Source organism: Crotalus tigris, unplaced genomic scaffold (genome assembly GCF_016545835.1).
Source record: "Crotalus tigris isolate CLP2741 ecotype Arizona unplaced genomic scaffold, ASM1654583v1 scf7180000023830.6690815, whole genome shotgun sequence".
NCBI lineage: Eukaryota > Metazoa > Chordata > Lepidosauria > Squamata > Viperidae > Crotalus > Crotalus tigris.
In genome coordinates this window covers 1,747,580-1,766,967 of record NW_024100214.1, presented here as the reverse complement: position 1 = coordinate 1,766,967, position 19,388 = coordinate 1,747,580, and the positions used below count along the sequence as shown (strand labels likewise).

Below are 19,388 nucleotides of genomic sequence, written 5' to 3'. Positions count from 1 at the left end.
TTACCATGGGTCCAAAGACAGTTGTATTTAAAAGAGACCTTAGCAAAACATGTAAATAAATTCATATTTACAAAAGGGCAGTTTCATTACAATTATACTTTTGAAAGTTCTCTTTATTATTATGTAGTAGTTTGGCTCCTTTTTCTTCCATACCAGACAAGAGATAGGAGGGAAGGACAAGGGACTTTAATTATTAAAGCAGGAACACCAACAGAGCCCTGGTGACGCAGTGGTTAGAATGCAGTATTGCAGCCTAATTCTGCCGACTGCCAGCAGTTCGATTCTCACCAGTTCAAGATTGACTCAGCCTTCCATCTTTCCAAGGTCGATAAAATGAGCACTGGGTCAATAGGCTGACATACTCTTAGAGAGGGCTGTAACGCACTGTGAAGTAGTATATAAGTTTAAGTGCTATTGCTATGAGTAGAGCTGTGCAAAAGTAGTGTATACTATATACTGTAAAAAGTTACAAATGTTGATTGATATCTACTATGAGAGACAGAATTTCTAGATTCTGCATAATTTGCATGTCATGTTTTTGTTGGAAATTAGCTGTGTTTTTCTGTTAAAAGAAATGTAAAATTTTATCATTATGAAATCAAATAAATTTTGTCCCTCTAATCACTAATCACCATTCTAGCTTTTGCTTAGATTCTGTTAGTTTCATAATACTTAACTTTATACTTAACTTTATAGATTTCTTTAAAAAAAAACTACTGAAATATTTTTTTAATTATGAGTTTTGGCCAAGATAGCTGTTTTCTTGAGATCTATGCAAAATCTGGAGTCCGTGGAACTTGCATAAAATGAGTCCAGCAGTGCAGATCTGAGCAGGTTTTCCCCCCCCCAAATTGTGGTATTTCCATTCATTCACATATTTGCCACGTAATAATGTCACGTGAACTGCTTTACTTTTCTGATCTATTGAATTGTCACATGATTTCTTTGCAGTGCCAATAATATTGAGAGTTATGTTTATACAGAATTTTATTATTACCTATCTCAGATAAGAGTATGCAGTATTCTTTTTATTTTGTGATAGGGAATGTTAAAGAAGAGTGCATTTAAAAGACTGCATTTATTAACGGTTTCAAAGGGATTATTATTTCTTAAGAATTGATTCTATGGATTTCTTTACATGCTTCTGAATTTAAAAAAAATCAATCGTTTATGAATCATTCATGGCTATATAATCACTATATCTGACTGTAAAATGTTTGTTTTGCTATGATAGTAGCGTAGTACTCATGCATTAATCACTTCCTATCTTCCTAGCTGGACTATTTCAATGCATTTACCAAGGGGCTATCCTTGAAGAGTATTCAGAAACTTCATCTGATCCAGAATGCAATGGTGCAGGCAGTTCTGGCGCATCACAGGGTGTCATGTATCTGCTTCGTGAATTGCAATTCCAGATGCTAGCTATCACAGGAGACCAGGTTATTGCTGGGAGTACCTGTTTCCAATTATCTCTGACCATCCCACCAAACCCAACAAAGTGGTTGTTTTCTGGGGTCCTTTCTATGAGCTCATGTCATTTAATGGTATACAAAAACCCTTTGTTTAGCCTTTTTGACCCACTTCCAAAACCATCTTTGATTTTCAGGAAAATCTCTGCGGTTTCTCTCACTCCTTTAATCTTAATTGTTCCTTGCTCTTCTTGGCTACATTGCCTGCAATTTTCTTTTTCTTTCTACAAGCATCAAAAGGATCTTATATTTATTTTTGTAGTAATTCTTTTATATGTGCTTGTTGTTTTGTATCCACAGCCTTTTTTTCATCATCACTGCACCATGCATTCTTTTTAAATACTTTCCATTAGCAAAACATCACACGCTTTTTTGACACTCTGTAACGTATTTTTTTTTCCAAGAAGCTTCCACATGTTTTTCTTATTTCAATTGCCCATTCATTTTCACACAGAACTTGCACTTTCAGGCTTTCTCTGTTGTTTCTTTCAGTTTTTATTTTTCTTTCATGTTTATTTTAACATGATCTACTGTAAATATTGCATTGTACCTCTCATAATTCAGTACCTTTCATCACCTTTGTATTCTTCACTAATTATTTTTAACTCTTTCATCCTAAATAATCAGTCTTGCTTTCATATTTATTTCTTTTACATGTGCCTGTATGAAAATATGTCTTTGAGGTTCAAGAAGATGCACTGTTGGGAAATTCATTTGTGGACACTCGAGTGATTCTACAGTCCCAGCATGGAAGCACAGAGTCTTAACAGAATGGAGGCATTGGAAATCCAATGTTGTAGTAACTTTGAGTGTTATTGTGTGATGCTGCTCACACAATAACTTTTTATTGTAACTTTTAATTGTTTTTGGTGACACCTGTTTTCATAACTAGGACTTCATACCTCCGTGGGTTTTGTCAGCAACTAGAGTTTCTAGTTCCTTTAGCTCAATGTCCTAGTAGTATAAGGTTTGGAGTGCTTGCATTGTTGAGTTCAAGGTCTCTTCCCATAGCCAATACACTGCAGAGCAAGTGGTAAGGCATGTAGCAGTTATTCATTTTGATAATCTAATGATCAGATTTTCTGGCTCTGATAATCAGGGACTCCATGCTGGTGGACTTTGCAAGATCCAAGACCTCCAAATTGGGGACGTGTTCTTGCCAAAAAATGCTAAAGATGGAGCAGAGAGCTCACATGAAGTTTATCCAGTTGTTTGATGTGGCTTTCATACAGAGTCCAGGATTCACATCCATATAAGAGGGTGGGATAACTGCAGCTCTGTAGACTTTTAGCTTTGTGGAGATACAGATGTTGTGTTGATTGATCACCAGTTCACAGCTACCCTGGTGCCTGGCTGGTTTTGCTGATCCTGGAGTTAATTTCCTTTCCAAAGGCCCACTTCCCAAAATAACCCTTTCCAAGTATTTGAAGCTATTTACATTTGTCAGCTGGGTGTTGTCAACAGTGATTTTTTGGTTCTATAAGCTTATTATTTGGCACGGGCTGGTGAATACTTCAGTCTTGTCCTGATAGCCAGGACAAAGAGCACAGCAACTTCTGAGAATTTGTTCAGCATCAACTGTAAATCTCTGTATTTGTCTCTAGGAGTGAGCAGTCATCAGCAAAGAAGATTTTTTTGAATAACTCTGGATGCACTTATAATAATAATAATAATGATAAAGTTGGAAGGGACCTGCTCAAGTAGGAAACCCTATACCATTTCGGACAAATGGCTGTCCAGTCTCTTAAAAATTTCCAGTGTTGGAGGATTCACTGCTTCTGGAGGCAGGTTGTTCCACTGGTTAATTGTTCTAACTGTCAGGAAGTTTCTCCTTAGTTCTAGGTTGCTTCTCTCTTTGGTTAGTTTCCACCCATTGCTTCTTGTCCTGCCTTCAGGTGCTTTGGAAAATAGCTTGACTCCCTCTTTTTTGTGGCAGCCCCTGAGATATTGGAACAGTGCTATCATGTCCCCCCTCGTCCTTCTCTTCGTTAAACTAGACATACCCAATTCCAGCAACCGTTCCTTATATATTTTAGCCTCCAGTCCCCTAATCATCTTTGTTGCTCTTCTCTGTACTCTTTCTAGAGTCTCAACTTTGTTCGTGCATTCACGCAATGAAGGTCAAAGAGCATCATCCAATCAGTATTTGATGTACACTTCCTCCTTCAGACTATGGACAACACATGACAGCATGTAAATGAAAAACAGATTGAATAGGATTGGGGCTATCACACAACCCTCTTTTACCCCTATTGGAAATGGCAAGTGCAGCTGATGTATCACCATTGTAAAGAACTTGTCCTGTCATTCTATAGCAATAGCATTTAGACTTAAATACTACTCCACGGTGCTTTACAGCCCTCTCTAAGCAGTTTACACAGTCAGCATATTGCCCCAATAATCTGGGTCCTCATTTCACCAATATCAGAAGAATGGCAGGCTGGAAGGCTGAGTCAACCTTGAGCCAGTCAGACTCGAACTGCCAAACTGCTGGCAGTTGGCAATCAACAGAATTAGCCTGCAACCTGCAATATTGCATTCTAACCACTCTACTACCATGGCTCTTATCCTATCACAGGGGTCTTCAAACGTGGCAAGCTGGCTGAGGAATTCTGGGAGTTGAAGTCCACAAGTCATAAAAGGGCCAAATTTGAAAACCCCTGTCCTATCATGTAGTAGTTGAATCAACTTCATGAATTTCCTTAGGCATCCATAACATTTTAGGCTAATCCAGAGCCTCCCTGTTAGGAAGCACATTGTTCTAGTCAGATCTGCATCTTCATCATCTCTAGTTCATTCCACAGCATCTAGTCAGCTTTGTTCAGAACTATTAATTTTACAGACATATGACATTTTTATTCATTCATGTATGACTTTTACATTTATTCTTTTTACATTCCAAGTTCAATCTTCCCTATGCCAAGATCATTACTAGATAATAGGCCCATAGATGTTGACATCTATTAGCCATTATGGCTTTGGTCAATTAAGGCTTTCAGAAAACATATTAATAAAACAGACAAGGTATAGATTGGAACACCATTCTTAGCAATGCAACCTCACCTACTAATGTTGGAAACATTACAGGTCAGCTATGTGACCAACATGCCACAAGGCTTTCCAAAAGCTAATTTTTGTAAGTTTGGATTTCTGTTTTAAAAGCTACTGTATGAGCCAATATACTGTTGTTTATGTGTGCACCTGTTATGTAACATATGCAGTTTACAGATACATATGTAGAATTCAAATTAATTTTGACTCTGACTTTACTTTGAGACTTTTGAAAGGTATTAAGATTCTGAAAGTATATTGTATTTTATCTTATCTTTACATTATTCAATTGGCACCTTTTAAACAGTGTACGTGATCATCGTACCCATATTTGCTCAGAAATCTATTAGTTTTGTTCCTTAGCAAATAAATGTTGGTTCATAGAGGTATAGCCATTTACAATATATCAAAGAACATGGTTGTCTTTTTATTGATTTTACTTTATACTGTTATTATTCATTGACAGATGGATTGTATTAGAGTACATATTTGATCCTAATTATTATTTATAGTACTCAAATTACCTAAAAGGGCTGTTTGACATAAGCGTGTCAGGGAAGACCTTTTTAATACAATTACACATCCCTGCTTGCTATATTATTTATAATTAAAGAGGAAGCTAACCTTCTGCCTAGCTCTCTTTTTTATCTTTGTTGCTAAACCACAAATAAATAAATAAATGGCTGGAGGAAGGTCCTTTTTATAAGAAAGAAAATTGATGATACAACAAGTTCTCTACTCCATATTAGTGAGTTGTTCTATAAGCAATATTATATGTTCTGTTTATTATGCAATCTAAAAGAAATCTACAAAAAATCACTAGAATAATCTAATGCTTTTCTTTGAGTTCTCTTTCATCCTAAGTGATGGCTTTGACAGATTTGGAGAATTTAAGCTGCACTTTTAAAACACTCTGCTGGCTCAGGAATTCTGGGAGTTGAAGTCCACGAATCATAAAAGAGCTAAGGTTGCCTACCCCTGGTCTAGATAGATAGATAGATAGATAGATAGATAGATAGATAGATAGATAGATAGATAGATAGATAGATAGGATTTTTCAGTTTTACAGACAATATCAGTATTACCAAATTTAATTCTATAGACAGTCTATCATGTATATATGTGTAAATAGCAGCCAAATGATGTCCAGGATTAAGCCATAATTATTCCCCCCCCAATAAAAATAAATCTGCTACCAGGCAAATAATGGGCCTACTTATCTATTATGTTCAATGTTCAAAGTATGCAATTAAGGGAAATTAATTCATCGTTGATATTTTTAAATAGAAGATTTAATCTTGCTTCTCTACCACGAGATACTGCAATTGAAGAGGGGAGTATAGAGAAGAATTAAAATAATTATCATTGACATTAATACACAATAGCTTGTTCCAACATGATGCATGAGGGGGAGCCTCTCTGAAATACTATGTATTCATTTATCAAAATATGTATTGTAAAAGAATTGGACATCTGATGCTTTGCTTCAAAACAAAGTAACAGAAAAATAAAAAAGAGGCTTTTCAGACCTTTAAATTCTATTATCAATGCCAAGTTACATTTATTTGCTTGCTTGAGACAACATGATTCATTCTGTTGCATCTGAGGTTGCATTTGATTTTGCTCCAGAATCTGGAATGAATTCACACATGACAGGAGCAACCATATTTATTTTATCTATTTATCTGCTCTTTCCAAGTTTGAAGCAGGAATCAAAAGGACCGTGTGTAGGTAATGAAAACTAAATCTTTTCCTCCTGCGTCTCCAGTTTGGCTTACTTTAGATTACAAACCTGAACTAGGATAAAACTAACAGTTATGACAAAAGAGAGTCTAACTAATTCGTATCAAATGCAAAATGCAGGTAATGTTATCTTCTCCCTTCTACAGAATGCACAAAATGTAGCTTCTATAACCACATTGACCTTAAGGCTTAGGTTATAACTGAAAATTGAAACAGGTTTTACCTTTATGCAATTGTAACCGTTTATTCTCTCATTTCAAAGTATGTACAGGGCAGTTGGTCCCAGGCTAAGACCCTTGTACAGAAGTGCTTTAATGCTTTCTGTCTATAGTTCTCCAATTCTCAACCATTTCCTTTCATAGACAGTTTACTTTCCAAAAATAGAAGTTTCTACCCTTTCTTGCTTTGTGACCATAGTTGTAACATACGTTATATTCACCTTTTACTTGAGTATGGAATTTCAAAAAGAAAATGAATGCTTTTAATCAGAGTAAATGAATGAGGAAGGGAATTTCCAACTCAAAGTATTCATATTTTAAGTTAACAGTATTTCATCTTTTCTCCTCTCGTTATCTTCTTTCTGTTAATCAAGTAGGTGTATTGAAATAGATAATGAAAAAAATCACATAAAAAGGCAGAATGTGAGAATAAGTTGTCCTTTGTGCGATAGTTGAAAGTAAAGTATATTATTGAACATGCTGGAATTTTCTTTTAATCCCAGAAAGTATGCATAGGGTTGTGTTTTGTTTTTTTTCTTCCTAACAATGGTGCTGATGTATATTCTCCTTTCCATTCAACATATTATGGAAATGCATAGTGACACCTACTGGAGTATTTATATGGCTAAGAAGATAGGACATCATTTTCCTTTACTTGAAGATCTCTATACGTCATTTTAAAAATTTCTTTATCATAATAATGCTATTGTTCCCTCAATGTTGCTAAAAACTAGGTTGATTCCTTCATTTACTGTCTTTTAATTCAACAAAACAGTTTTTTTTTCATGGTATACACTTTCCTGGATATGCAAATTAAATAATATGATAATGATGTTTTTCTTTTGATAGACCTCTTAAACTACTAGTTTGTAGCTAGTTGTGTCCTCACTGAAGAGAAGAGTTATAGCAGGACCATATAGCATTGAGAAGTCTTAGGAGATATCATCAAGTTATTTACCTTTCGCTCTAATGCATCTTCCTCCAATACTTTAAACCTTTAAGGTATAATATTTTTTTTTTACTGCATAAATGGAGAGTAAAATATGGCCTGCAACCATAGTAGATCACATATGTGGCGAAGGTAGTGCTGGTTAGGGTGCTAAAATGCCCAAACATGTACTCAACTCATAATAATTTGATAAGTGCTCAGAAAAAAATGTAATCTGGTTTCGTATAAGACTGTTTTTACATGAAGTAGTTTGATATCTGGTCGGAATTTAATAAGCATGAGAAAGAGAGAGGAACTCATTCTAGGAATTCCAGTCAACAGGCCTTTTGCCACAAAGTTTTTTTTTCTACTTTCTTTGTTTCTCTAATTGTTTTTTACAATATTAATTTCTTTTAATATGCCTTAATGGTCAAGGGCATTTATTTTTATGTAAATCAATTATTCATTAAGAAAGGCACCACTCAACCCAATTTAATCTATATTAAGAATGATTATGGAGGGAGGGGGCAGACTGGATTTCCTTTATTATATTTGGGAAAAATGTGTTTATGTTATACTTGCATGAATAAAACTTTATTTAGCCTCAAACAATTATTTTCATCGAGAATGCTAAATCTCCATTTCTCTAGTTTAAAATTGCACATATTCTTAAAATTCAGCTTTAATTTATAATTTCATACGTTTAGGTGGAGCTTTTTATCTGGAGCAGAATAAGATGTCAGGACTAAAATGAAAGAAAAAAGGAACTAAGTTTAAAGAAAAGATGAAGGGTCCCAAACAAGTTGCATTATGTATAGCAAACTCACAATCAACCTTATAAAGAAATTCAAGTTTCTATATCAAAACTTGAATATTTTAAATATATTCTAATATTTAATATCTAATATTCTAAAATTCATCTCATATTGAGGGGTATGGATGGCAAATTTACTATTACAATTTTTATAGTATTTTTGGGCTGTGCTTTTAACCAATTCCTGAGCATCTGTCTTTTGGCTAGAGAAGGTTTAGTGTTGTGAAAGTTGAACAGATTCTACTCTTACACTTTCTGATGAATCATAGCCTCAGGGCTCTTCCATAAATGCCCTGCTCATTGCCTTTTTTCTTTAGTAAATATTACAGAAATAAGTTTTGTGTTTGAGGCCATTGTGTAAAAGTTGCACACTTAGAGACCTCAGTTGCAGATGGAGGTTTAGCAGGAGACTCATGCAGAATCTAACCCAATGTTCCACCTGGTATAAAATATTTCTATTTTTAAAATATTTCTACCTTGTCTTTCTAATTCAGAGTACTTCAGGTAGCTTTCCAGAAATGAACTTCAGCATGGTATAAAAATATATAAATTAATTTTCAGACAGTTGTTCCACTGTTAAAGCAGTGAAACACTATAACAATAATAAATAGAAAACATTGAACAACTCAATTGTTTGACTAAATGCCCTCTGTGTGTGTGTGTGTGTGTGTTTGTGTGTGTGTGCACGCGCGCGCGCAAATTCAGTTCTGCAAATACTAAACTCCATTTGGTATTGAATTTAGCTTGAATTTAGCTTTCATAATTTCATAATTGATTATCCCTTTTTTAAGTTGAGAAAGCTCAAATGTTAAACGGTGGCCTCATGTTTTTTTAGCGTTGTTTTTCAGCTAAAAGATGTTAGTGATGATTGAGCAATAGCAGAGAGTTGTTGTTCTATTTACGAGTACCTTAGAATGAATAGATATATATTTATCTTCTTTCTCCCTAGTGGAGTACTTAGAGAAGAGCACATAAATGCATGTTTTGTTGCCACAGAAGAATGACTTAGCTGTTCCAATGAAAAACCAAGACTTAAATAAAGACCACATTAGAGGCACTTAAGTGAAAAGCTGCAAGGAGAAGCTAGTAATGTTTTGCTACCATCCCCCCATGCATTGATTACACATACACAAATTTATATATTTGCAAAGATGCTTGATTATTATATATCGTCTAATGCGTAGCAAAATATAACTACACTGCTTGAATGAAAACTAAAATGGGTAAGTTTTGCCATGCCACATTACAGTCTGCCTTTTGATAAAGTTTTGTAACTTTTTGTGTACTCTTTTTTTATTAAATAAAATGGAATACAGTGATTTTTTATTTTCGCCTATAGTCAGGGCTATTGTGCTGGAAATGGTAGTATATGTGACTGATATCTTATTTTAAAGAGTGTTCCTTTTTTGAAAGTATTATATTTATATTTTTCCTGATGATTTAAGAACTTAGAAGTGTCATGGATTATAAACCACTCCATCAGATCTACATGGCATTATCCTAAGTATATATTGTACTGTACTTCATAAATACTGCTTCTATCTAGTAGTCCATAGAGTTTTCATAGTAAACATTTAACCTATAAAGCATCACAAGTTCAGATTATTTTGGGATATTTGCGAACTGAAGGCTTTTGTAGCTAAAGTTGTATACTTGTGAACAACTTTACAAAGTGGCTAGAATAATTGACATTGTGCTTGGATCTATTTTCTATTTATGTTTATTATATGTATAATTCTGTCTTTTTTCCCCAAAGAGTTTATTTTTTTTTGGAATTGCCAGTATTTTTTTCCCTGTAGTTATATTAAAAATTAAACTTGGCTGTTTAACAGACATAAGATACATATTCACAGAAATCATTTAAATGAGAAGTTGGATATTTTAACATGTCTCATTCCTAAGATGTATTCCAGTGGGCTTTCCATACTAAAGTTGAATAAGTTTTATTGTATATATATAAAAAACCAACTTTAATTATTAAATTTGCTTGAAACCTGCTTGTTAGCGCTGCATATTCTCAGTCTTCCACTTTTTGTGGTAAAGTAAACATCATTAAGGCCTTTTAAGTACTACAAAGATTATTTTAATGCTTTCCTATTTTGAGTTGTTGATGTGAAAAACTCCTTTCTGACTTTCTATGAAATTGGAAATAAAGGTTCGCTACATACCGTCTTGATTGTAGGTTGTTACTAACAAATTTAGGAATTGCTTTTCTAGGAAAGGACATTTTAATGTACGTATATTCCAAGGATGCAAAACTTATACTTAGATTTTATTTTATTTACTTATTTTTTTCCAATATATTTTCCAGCTCATAGGTCATATTTGACCAACTGCTTTCAGACAAAGACATGGTACTTTGTTGAACTATTTAGGAATCAAAAAGACTGTCTTAATTTAAAACAAGGAGTCTTTGTTTTAGTTGGTGACTGTCTTGTGAAATTTTTCAGTTCTCAGCGGGTTAACCAGGGAACAGGGGCAGAGTCATAATTGGCCTATTTAGAGTGTTTTGCATGTGAATAGTGTGTTAGTGAAGCATTACTAAGTCTGTTGTGAGTGACATGGTGATTAGAATTTAGATTAGGGAAAACACATTCTGTACTTTATCAAGTACAGTAATTAGTTCAGTCAGTAAAAGTTGATTACAAGTAACGATAAAGTTAGATTTTTGGTACTTAATTTTGAAATTTCTTTATTAAATGGGAAATTTCTTCATCATATAAATGGTAGTATCTGCACCTGTTTTATTGCATATCAGAAAAATTAAAAGAACAATGTGTTCAGTGCAGAGTATAATCAGGGGATTTATATATTATGGGTAAGTTGCAATGTAGTTATAGTAATAGAATTTTTAGAAAATGTCAATCTCTGGTTTTTCCTTGTTACTGTGCTTAGATTCCATTTCTTCTGGATTAGTAGTAACTATTGTCCATTCATAAGTAAGTACTTTTTGTATTTCTGGATGCTCACATTCTTATTGTAGCAGTATGATATTGAAATAGCTTGTTAAAACAACTTCTGTTCATTATTTTTTTCAATCTCTGTTCCCTGTTCCAAGTAATGTAGCCAAACAGCAGCTTATTTCAAATATATATATTTTCATTTCTTATTCAAGGACCATATACTTGATAGACACATTTTATATGGTAACTATAATGCACTTTTAAAAATAGTTTTATTGGACACACCTTTTTTTTAGAATGATTATCTCTTCACAATGAAATCATTTTGCAGTTGGTCATTAGTATTAGACCAAAAAGTTATATTGAAGAGCACAATATATTTTATTTGTCCTAAATAATATAGAAAAATAAGGATATCGCAATCTTTTAATAGTTAAAAAATATTCATTTGCTATTTCCTTCAAGTAGGAAAAAAAAATAAAAAGCTAATTTAATAGTTAAATATTTAAGCATTTCCTTCCAGTAATAGTGAAATTGTTCTCTATTTTTTGAAAATACTGTTTTATAATATTTAAAACCATCATGCTGAAATGCATTTTGACTGGCTGCTTGCAACAATTTGCTTGTTACAGACACCTGCATATTATTGGCTGTTAATTTGAATCAGCATAGAAAAGGCAATAGGGGAAAAGTTAGATGTAACAATACTTATTTTTCAAAAATCTTTTAGCAAAGTCTCCTTGGAGGTGACATGGAAATGGGCAACCCGGGAACTCTTTCTCCTACCAAACCTGGTTCTCAGTACTATCAGTATTCTAGCAATAACCCACGAAGGAGGCCTCTGCACAGCACTTCTGTTGGTGAGTTACTTCCTTACATTTCCAATATGCAACTTCTACTGAACTGTCTTACACAACTTGATAAAGACATGTTAAGCTCAGTGCTAAATCATAGACTGTGAAGGTCTGAGGCTGCAAACATACCTCTCACAGTTCCCCTGTTATCTTCTTCTTTCAGAAGTACAAACAAAGAAAGTTCGAAAGGTTCCTCCAGGTTTACCATCTTCAGTAAGTACTCCCTGTCAGTTTGCTATTTGTATTTCTATTGTGTCTATAAGTAAATGAGGTGCCATTGGTTATGTTACTAATTTACAAATGAAATCAATTGTTGTCCTCTCTGTTTAATCATCATATGGATAAATAAAATGACTGCATAAATTATTCTCCTTTGACCAAAAATAAATTGGTGATGGGTGATGTTTTGGATAGTTCTATCAGAATCCAACTCCAGATAGAATATGCATTAGTTTCACAAGCTGGATAAATTCTTTGTCAGCGTTCTGATGATTTATGGATTTGCATGTTAAAAGAGATTTGTGAAGAGGATTTATGCAACATTTACATGGGTCTGAGCCCAGAATAGAAGGACATCTTCATTTTTCCAGTGAAGTTTCTGAATTAGAGCTGTTAACTGTATCTGTTCAAATAGCTCTCTCGCTGTGTGTGATTCCAGGTGTCAGCCAGTAGGCTTCAGGTATTATCAAAGGAATTCTAGGTTATAGTAATAAATTAAAGCATTATTAAACCTCCAGTTGTCCTATTTTCACTATTAACAAATGGTATGTTTATGAAGAATTTGGGGCAATATCCCAATTAATTATTAACATATGTTTAAATTATTTTTCAGTAAAAACTATATGTAGGTAAAGAGAGAGAAAGAGTTTATAAATTGTGGGTAATTAATTCCTGCAGAAAATAGTACTCATGTGTGTTTTGTTCTTTATTGCATATTATCATTCTATTTTTTTTAATAAAACTACTTACTCCGAAATAATTCAATATCCTATATTTTCAGTTACCTTGTTGATTAATTTGAAGTTTAATTTTAAAACAAATGTATTTGGGAACATAGTTTTAAATCTAAACAGTAAAATCTGGATTCTTTTATTATTCAAGTATGGTGATATCAATTAGAATTGGTGATGCCACCTATTTTACCTAGACATATAAGTTGTACTTAATAGAGATAATTATAAAATTGATGGCGTGCCAGACAAATAATATTTTATCTTGCAAAATAATTTGTTTTGATTTGTGGTTCTGATGTTGTCTTATTGAATAAAAAAATACATAAAATAAGATATTATTATTTTACAACTACTGATGTTTAGCCAGTTCCTATTATCTCATATTTATCTGATATCTTCAGCAGTAAGTAGGCTAATCTTCAATATCTTAGATGTTCCTGATAGTATTCCCTGAGTGCAGTGAATAGTTAAAGGAATGAAATCATTGTTTTAAATTCATACATGAATTATGGTGTAGCTTTTTAACTTCTGCACATCTGTTGAAGAAGAAATACTCCGAAACTAAAAATGATTAACAGGAAAATTGCTTAGCTTTCTTGACTGCCAGGGGAAAATTCAGGGCAAAGAAATATTGTGTGTGTGTATGTGTGTGTGTGTGTGTGTGTAATTGTTGGGGTTTTTTTATGAATATTTGAATAGAAGTTGAACAGCATTTGCAGTAAGAAGAAAACGTAATATACTTGATACTTTTGATTTCTAATCATTTTTAAGACAACCACAGATGAAATATAGTTTGCAGCTGTTCATATTTTGCAAGAAGCCATTAAAAATAACATGGATATTATTAAAATTGCTATAGAGTACATCATCAACATGTTGTAATATAATAAAATGTTTTTTTATTTAAAAAACCATTGTAAATAACGTTCAAAGTTATAAAAGGTAATGTTATATTCTGTTAAGTTTTAAAAATTATTTTTTAAAAAGCATTTTTACAACATATTTTTTAGAGTTTTGTTTTGAAAATATTTTTGCTTTGGAATCTAATTTTTTGTAGAGAGTGCTGCTAGATCTTTAAGAATGTAACAAGGTGTTTAATTTTACATGGAAAAGAAAATATGAGATGGATTGGGCGATTTGACTAAAGTATTCCACTATTTTGGGAGAATGTTATTTAAATAAGTTGCTATTTGATAATGATAAACTTTACTATTGATAAACTCTTCTGGAGTATTTCACATGTAATAATTTCCTAGTATTACTTAAGAAAGCAAATAAGAGCATTTGATTCAGTTCAAAAAGAAACATGTTGATTATAGCTTTAGATTTCTTTGTCTATTTAATATCTAGAATATATTAAACCTCGGGGGGAAAAAAACATTTTTCCACTGCAGATAGATAGATAGATAGACAGACAGACAGACATTTTTACTGCGATATACAGATTTTACTGTCTAAATAAAGAAAATCCCTAAGGAATTCTAGTAGTTTCTTTTATGAACTGATTTTGACAATTATTCCCCTTTATAAACTATAGCAAATTATGTTGTATGTATCAGTAAATGGCTGAGGTTTTGAAAAGAATAATGCAGTCTGTTGTACGGCACAATGTATTTAAATAATGCATTTTGTCACATTGTAGTATATGATACCATTATGTTGGATAAACAATACAGAATGTAAATTGACTAAATAGATTACACTGTACTTGGTAGATTAGAAATGAACTGAGGAATTTTTTTCTTAAATTACTTTTTTTCTTAAACCTTTTCATTGTATAGCAAATTGCAATTGATGATTCATACAATTATCTGTAAAGGGATTTAAGAATTGTGAAAATCTGTAGATTTTCAATACATTTTTATTTGTTTTTTGCTGGGTTTTTTTCCCCTCATTTAGCTCCTGGGCATATTTCAAGTGGTTTCTTTCATTTGGCTAAGAATACAAGAAGAACTGTAATGGCATAGACCATTGGCCCATCTAATATTTATAATCTAACATCAGTTAATCAATAAACAAATTAATCCAGCATCCTTTAACATCTAGTAACCAATCAGATGAATTGAAGAGAGTAATATATCGTTATCAGAACTAGCAGCTCTTGATACCTGTTTCCTCCATGTGTTTGTTCAGCCCCTTTTAAAAACTTTTAAATGAATGGCCATCACCACATCTTATAACATCGAGTTTAATCACTCACCTTTGTGTTGTATAAAGATCCCTAGTCATTCTTGCATTTAATTTAAATTAAATTAGAATCCTGACATTGGGAAAGAGAAAGGAGACTTCTGTACATTTTCTCCATCATAAATCATTTTATATAATCTCTGTCATTTTTCAGGTTTGGTGATCATCACTATAAATATTGTTATATGCAGATTGTATATAAAGCCATTACTGTATTGCCAGTTTTATTTCCGATTTTGTTTTTCATTATTCCCAATGTAGAGTTTGCCACCTCCTGCTCCTTCATCACTGGCCACTGTCCAGAGAGGTCATAGTTTGACTGAGTTATCCACCTTTTCAGATGTGTTTCTGGATCATTTAATGCCAGCCCTGATTTCATTAATGAATACATGAAATTTAGTTGTTTGTGCCAATGAGCATGAATTTATGTTTGCTTACATTGAACTACATTTGCTATTTTAAAGACTATATGCAACATTTGGAGAGATCATTTTAAAGCTGTTTGCCAACTCCTTTTGATTTTACCACTCTGAATAATTTGATGATATCATCAACTTTGACCCCTCTTAGCCATTTGAGGTCATCCGTAAACAAGTTAAGGATCACCAGTTCTAGCACAGATCCCTGAGGACCCTTACTTGTATTTCTGTCATATGAAAATTGTCCATTTTTTTACTGTCTTCTTTCTATTCTTTACCAATTGCCAGTCTGTAAAAATGTCTGTCCTCTTAATCACTCACTGCTGAGTCTGCCCAAAAACTTTTGATTAACAATTATAAATTTTTTAAGAGTTGATATACAAACAATCTAAAGATGATTTCTTGATGCACCAATCATGTATGAGTGGGAAACGGAGAAGTACTAATAATTGCAGAGTTATATGCTACAGTATTCTTAGATCCACAGTAATTTCATCAACCTCCATAAGAGGTTTTTTTTTTTGGATGAATTATCCAATGGTGTGTCATTTGAAATAATCTGTAGACATTTTCCAGAAGTCATTACTTCTCTGGCTATTTTAATATGCAGAAACGGGACAAAAATAGCATAGGTCTTCATATCTCAAGCAAATCTAGGTTGATCTATAAAATGTTGAATAGTTTAAGGTTTGATTAGTATTTGGATGGGAGAGTTTCAGGGCAATTGGCTAAACTGGGAAGTTGAAAACATGCATACCAGGAAAAGGCAAAATATTTTCAAGAAAAATAGCAGGAGTCACCAGGTAGGAAGTAGAAGTCCTTAGCCAAACTTGGCTAATCTTATTAAACTAGACAAAATCATACTAATTACATTAAAAATTGAGAAGAAAATATCAGGCAATCCTATGACAATTGGGCTAGATTGGGAACTTTAAAAAAAATCCTAAAGATGACAATGAGAAACCAATTTTATGTTGCTACCAGAAACCTCTACATGGGTGCTCTCCTGTAATTATGAAGAGTTGAACTCAACTTGAAATAGAGCTTGCCTTTTAAACATTTCTCAAGCTGACCAATGGCTAGGAAAGAGGTTGCTTCATTGACTCAGTTAGACTTTTTAAATCTAGCTTTCACAGATGTTGGCATGCAACTCTTGGGTCATCCCTCAGCTAGCCTGGCCAGTAGTAAAGAATGCTATGAATATTATCCTAAGTTGTTCTAGCCAATAAATCCAATAAAGATATATTGCGAATTGAGGGTGAGATTTTCTTTCAAGACTTGTTCTTAATTTATAATATTTAAGTGAAACTCTAAACTGCCTTGAAAACAACTATTTAATCAAACTTAGATGTAACATTTGTACTTTAATAACAATTGATTCTGTTAACTACCCATAGGAAATGACTTGTATACTGATAGATACTAACAAATTTATGTATCAGACTTATGTGAATTGCCACTAGTCATATAGCTAACAAAATATTTGTACTTATTGCCTATAATCCAGAAAAATAATAGAAATGGGTTACCGTGAGCCATGGTAGCACAGTGGTTAGAATGCAGTACTGCAGGCAACTTCTGCTGACTGCTGGCTGCCTGTAGTTTGATGGTTAGATTCTCACTGGGTCAGCCTTCCAGCCTTCTGAGGTCGGTAAAATGAGGATCCATATTGTTGGGTGCCATAAATAGGCTGACTCTGTAAACTGCTTAGAGAGGGCTGCAAAAGCACTGTGATGTGCTATATAAATCTAAGTGCTATTGCTAATTCAAAGATGGAAAAATTCACTTTTCATAAAGCAAAACATTAAAAAGGTAAATGAACACTATTATAAGTATTTTAACACAATGTGCACTTTGATGTTACGTGGATTGCAAGAATTTACAATAATTTGTATATAAATTGCTGTAGTTTGTTGCATTTGTAGTTACTCATGCTATTTACAGCACAAATGTTACACTTACCTCTGCATATAATCTGACAATTCAGTGTGACAGATTGAATCTTAATTTATGATATGAGATTTCAGATTAGCTCAATTTACTATAATTTGTTTTATCAATAGTTGCAAACGTCATTTTTCACTTCTTCAAAATATGGGATGAATTTATACTTTCAGAACCATTTAATATTTTTTTTTATCAAACCCTAATTATCTGTACAAATACACATCCTTCCTTTTTATTTGTTTTATTCATTTATAACATAAAATGTGAAAATACAAAAGCAAATAGTAGGGGACAATAGTAAGGAAAAGGAAAACAAAAAAGGTGTGAAAAAAGGGAGGTGAAGAAACAAAAGGCATTGACTTCTGACTCTCTCTATTCCAGTAAAATCAGACATTAAAATCAAAACTCAACTTTTTACATTTCCATAGTAATATGAACTGTCCATTTCTCTATCATCAAATCAATCTAATCTGTAAAATCCAAAATCATAGTATCATTTTTTTTCCAGCTCAAGCACAAAGTCCAGAAATGGTTTCCAAGTAGAAACAAAAGTACTTATATTCTTTTCTTTTATCAGCACAGTCAATTTGGTCATCTCTGCCAATTCCGTCAGCTTTTCTAACCATTCGTCTATGGTAGGAATCGAGGTATCCTTCCACTTTTGTGCATAGAACAATCTTGCTGCCATCACCATATATAAAATCAGAGTTCCAATTTTTTTTTTCCAGTTCTCTTTCCAATAGACCCAGAAGGAAAGTTTCTGGTTTAATCTTTATGTTCACTTTAAGAATTTTCTGTATTAATATATGAATCCTACTCCAATATTTCTTTGCCTTATCACATGTCCACCATAAATGATAAAAAGTCCCTTCTTTACATTTACATTTCCAACATTCATTTGAAATACCTTTATACATTCTGGATCAGAGATCACCAACCTTTGTCGGTTGGTGGACCGGAGGAAAAGGGAGGGGGAAGCATTTTGCACATGTGTGTGTGTGCACATGGGTTGCAAATGGGGCAGGGCTAGCGCCTGCGTGATACTAACTTGCATGGTGCAGCACCTTATTTCTGTGCCCCGCTGTACGGTGGTGGACAGTTTTGCACCTTGCAACGTGGTGGTCCGTTTTTGCACCCCATGGTGCAGTGTCCTGTTTTTACGCGCCATGGCACTAGCGCAAGTGAGGGTGTGTGTGCACACGCATGCACACTGGCCAACCTGTCCCATGTCCCAGTGGCCAGCAGGCCATGGGCCACTACCAGGCAGCAGCCCACAGGTTGGGGACCCCTATTCTAGATAACTTATCTGGTGTTAAATACTAGCGATATATCATTTTGTAAAATTTTTTCTTTTAAGTTATAATCTAATGTGAATTTTAAACCTTTTATCCACATATTCCCCCATTCTTCAAGCATCACATTATACTCAAAATTCCTTGCCCACTGGCTCATACAATGTTTTCCAAATTCAATTTTAATAACACTTTATAGATCTTGGCAATTATATGATCATCACTACCACATAGTAAGATTTCCAATTCATTAAATCCACATACTTCCTAATTAATGGAATGTGAGCAACAGTATGTGACCATGCCTCATCATCTCTAAAATAGACACACCAACTTCTGGAATAATGTGAGCATGCTGAACTAAAATTGGGCTTGGTACCACTTGTGGAATATTGCCCAAAATATGTCAAACCAGAGTGGTACTGCCCTTACTTTTAGCAGGGAATATTATATGTAAATTGGTGCTAGCTTCATGTTGCATTTCCAAAAATGATGATAATGGAAGAATTAAACATGGGAAATTGTGTAACATCTGACTGAAGATGAGGCAAAGTAAAAACATTCAGTTACGTGGCTTGAATGAGTGTGAGAACAAGACAAGAGAATACAG

At 33.5% G+C, this 19,388-nt stretch overlaps 1 protein-coding gene across 13 annotated transcripts in view; it reads left to right on the top strand.

Moving 5' to 3' along the window:
• TCF4 (transcription factor 4) overlaps window positions 1-19,388 on the top strand; it is a 393,712-nt gene that overhangs the window by 234,393 nt on the left and 139,931 nt on the right. For 11 of the 13 annotated variants that reach the window (XM_039322003.1, XM_039322006.1, XM_039322002.1 and 8 more), the window contains 2 exons: window positions 11,857-11,986; window positions 12,144-12,193. The exons of the other annotated variants lie outside the window; for them this stretch is intronic. In XM_039322003.1, the coding sequence (XP_039177937.1) occupies window positions 11,857-11,986; window positions 12,144-12,193 (180 nt within the window). The remainder of the gene's footprint in view (window positions 1-11,856; window positions 11,987-12,143; window positions 12,194-19,388) is intronic. 13 annotated transcript variants of the gene reach the window in all.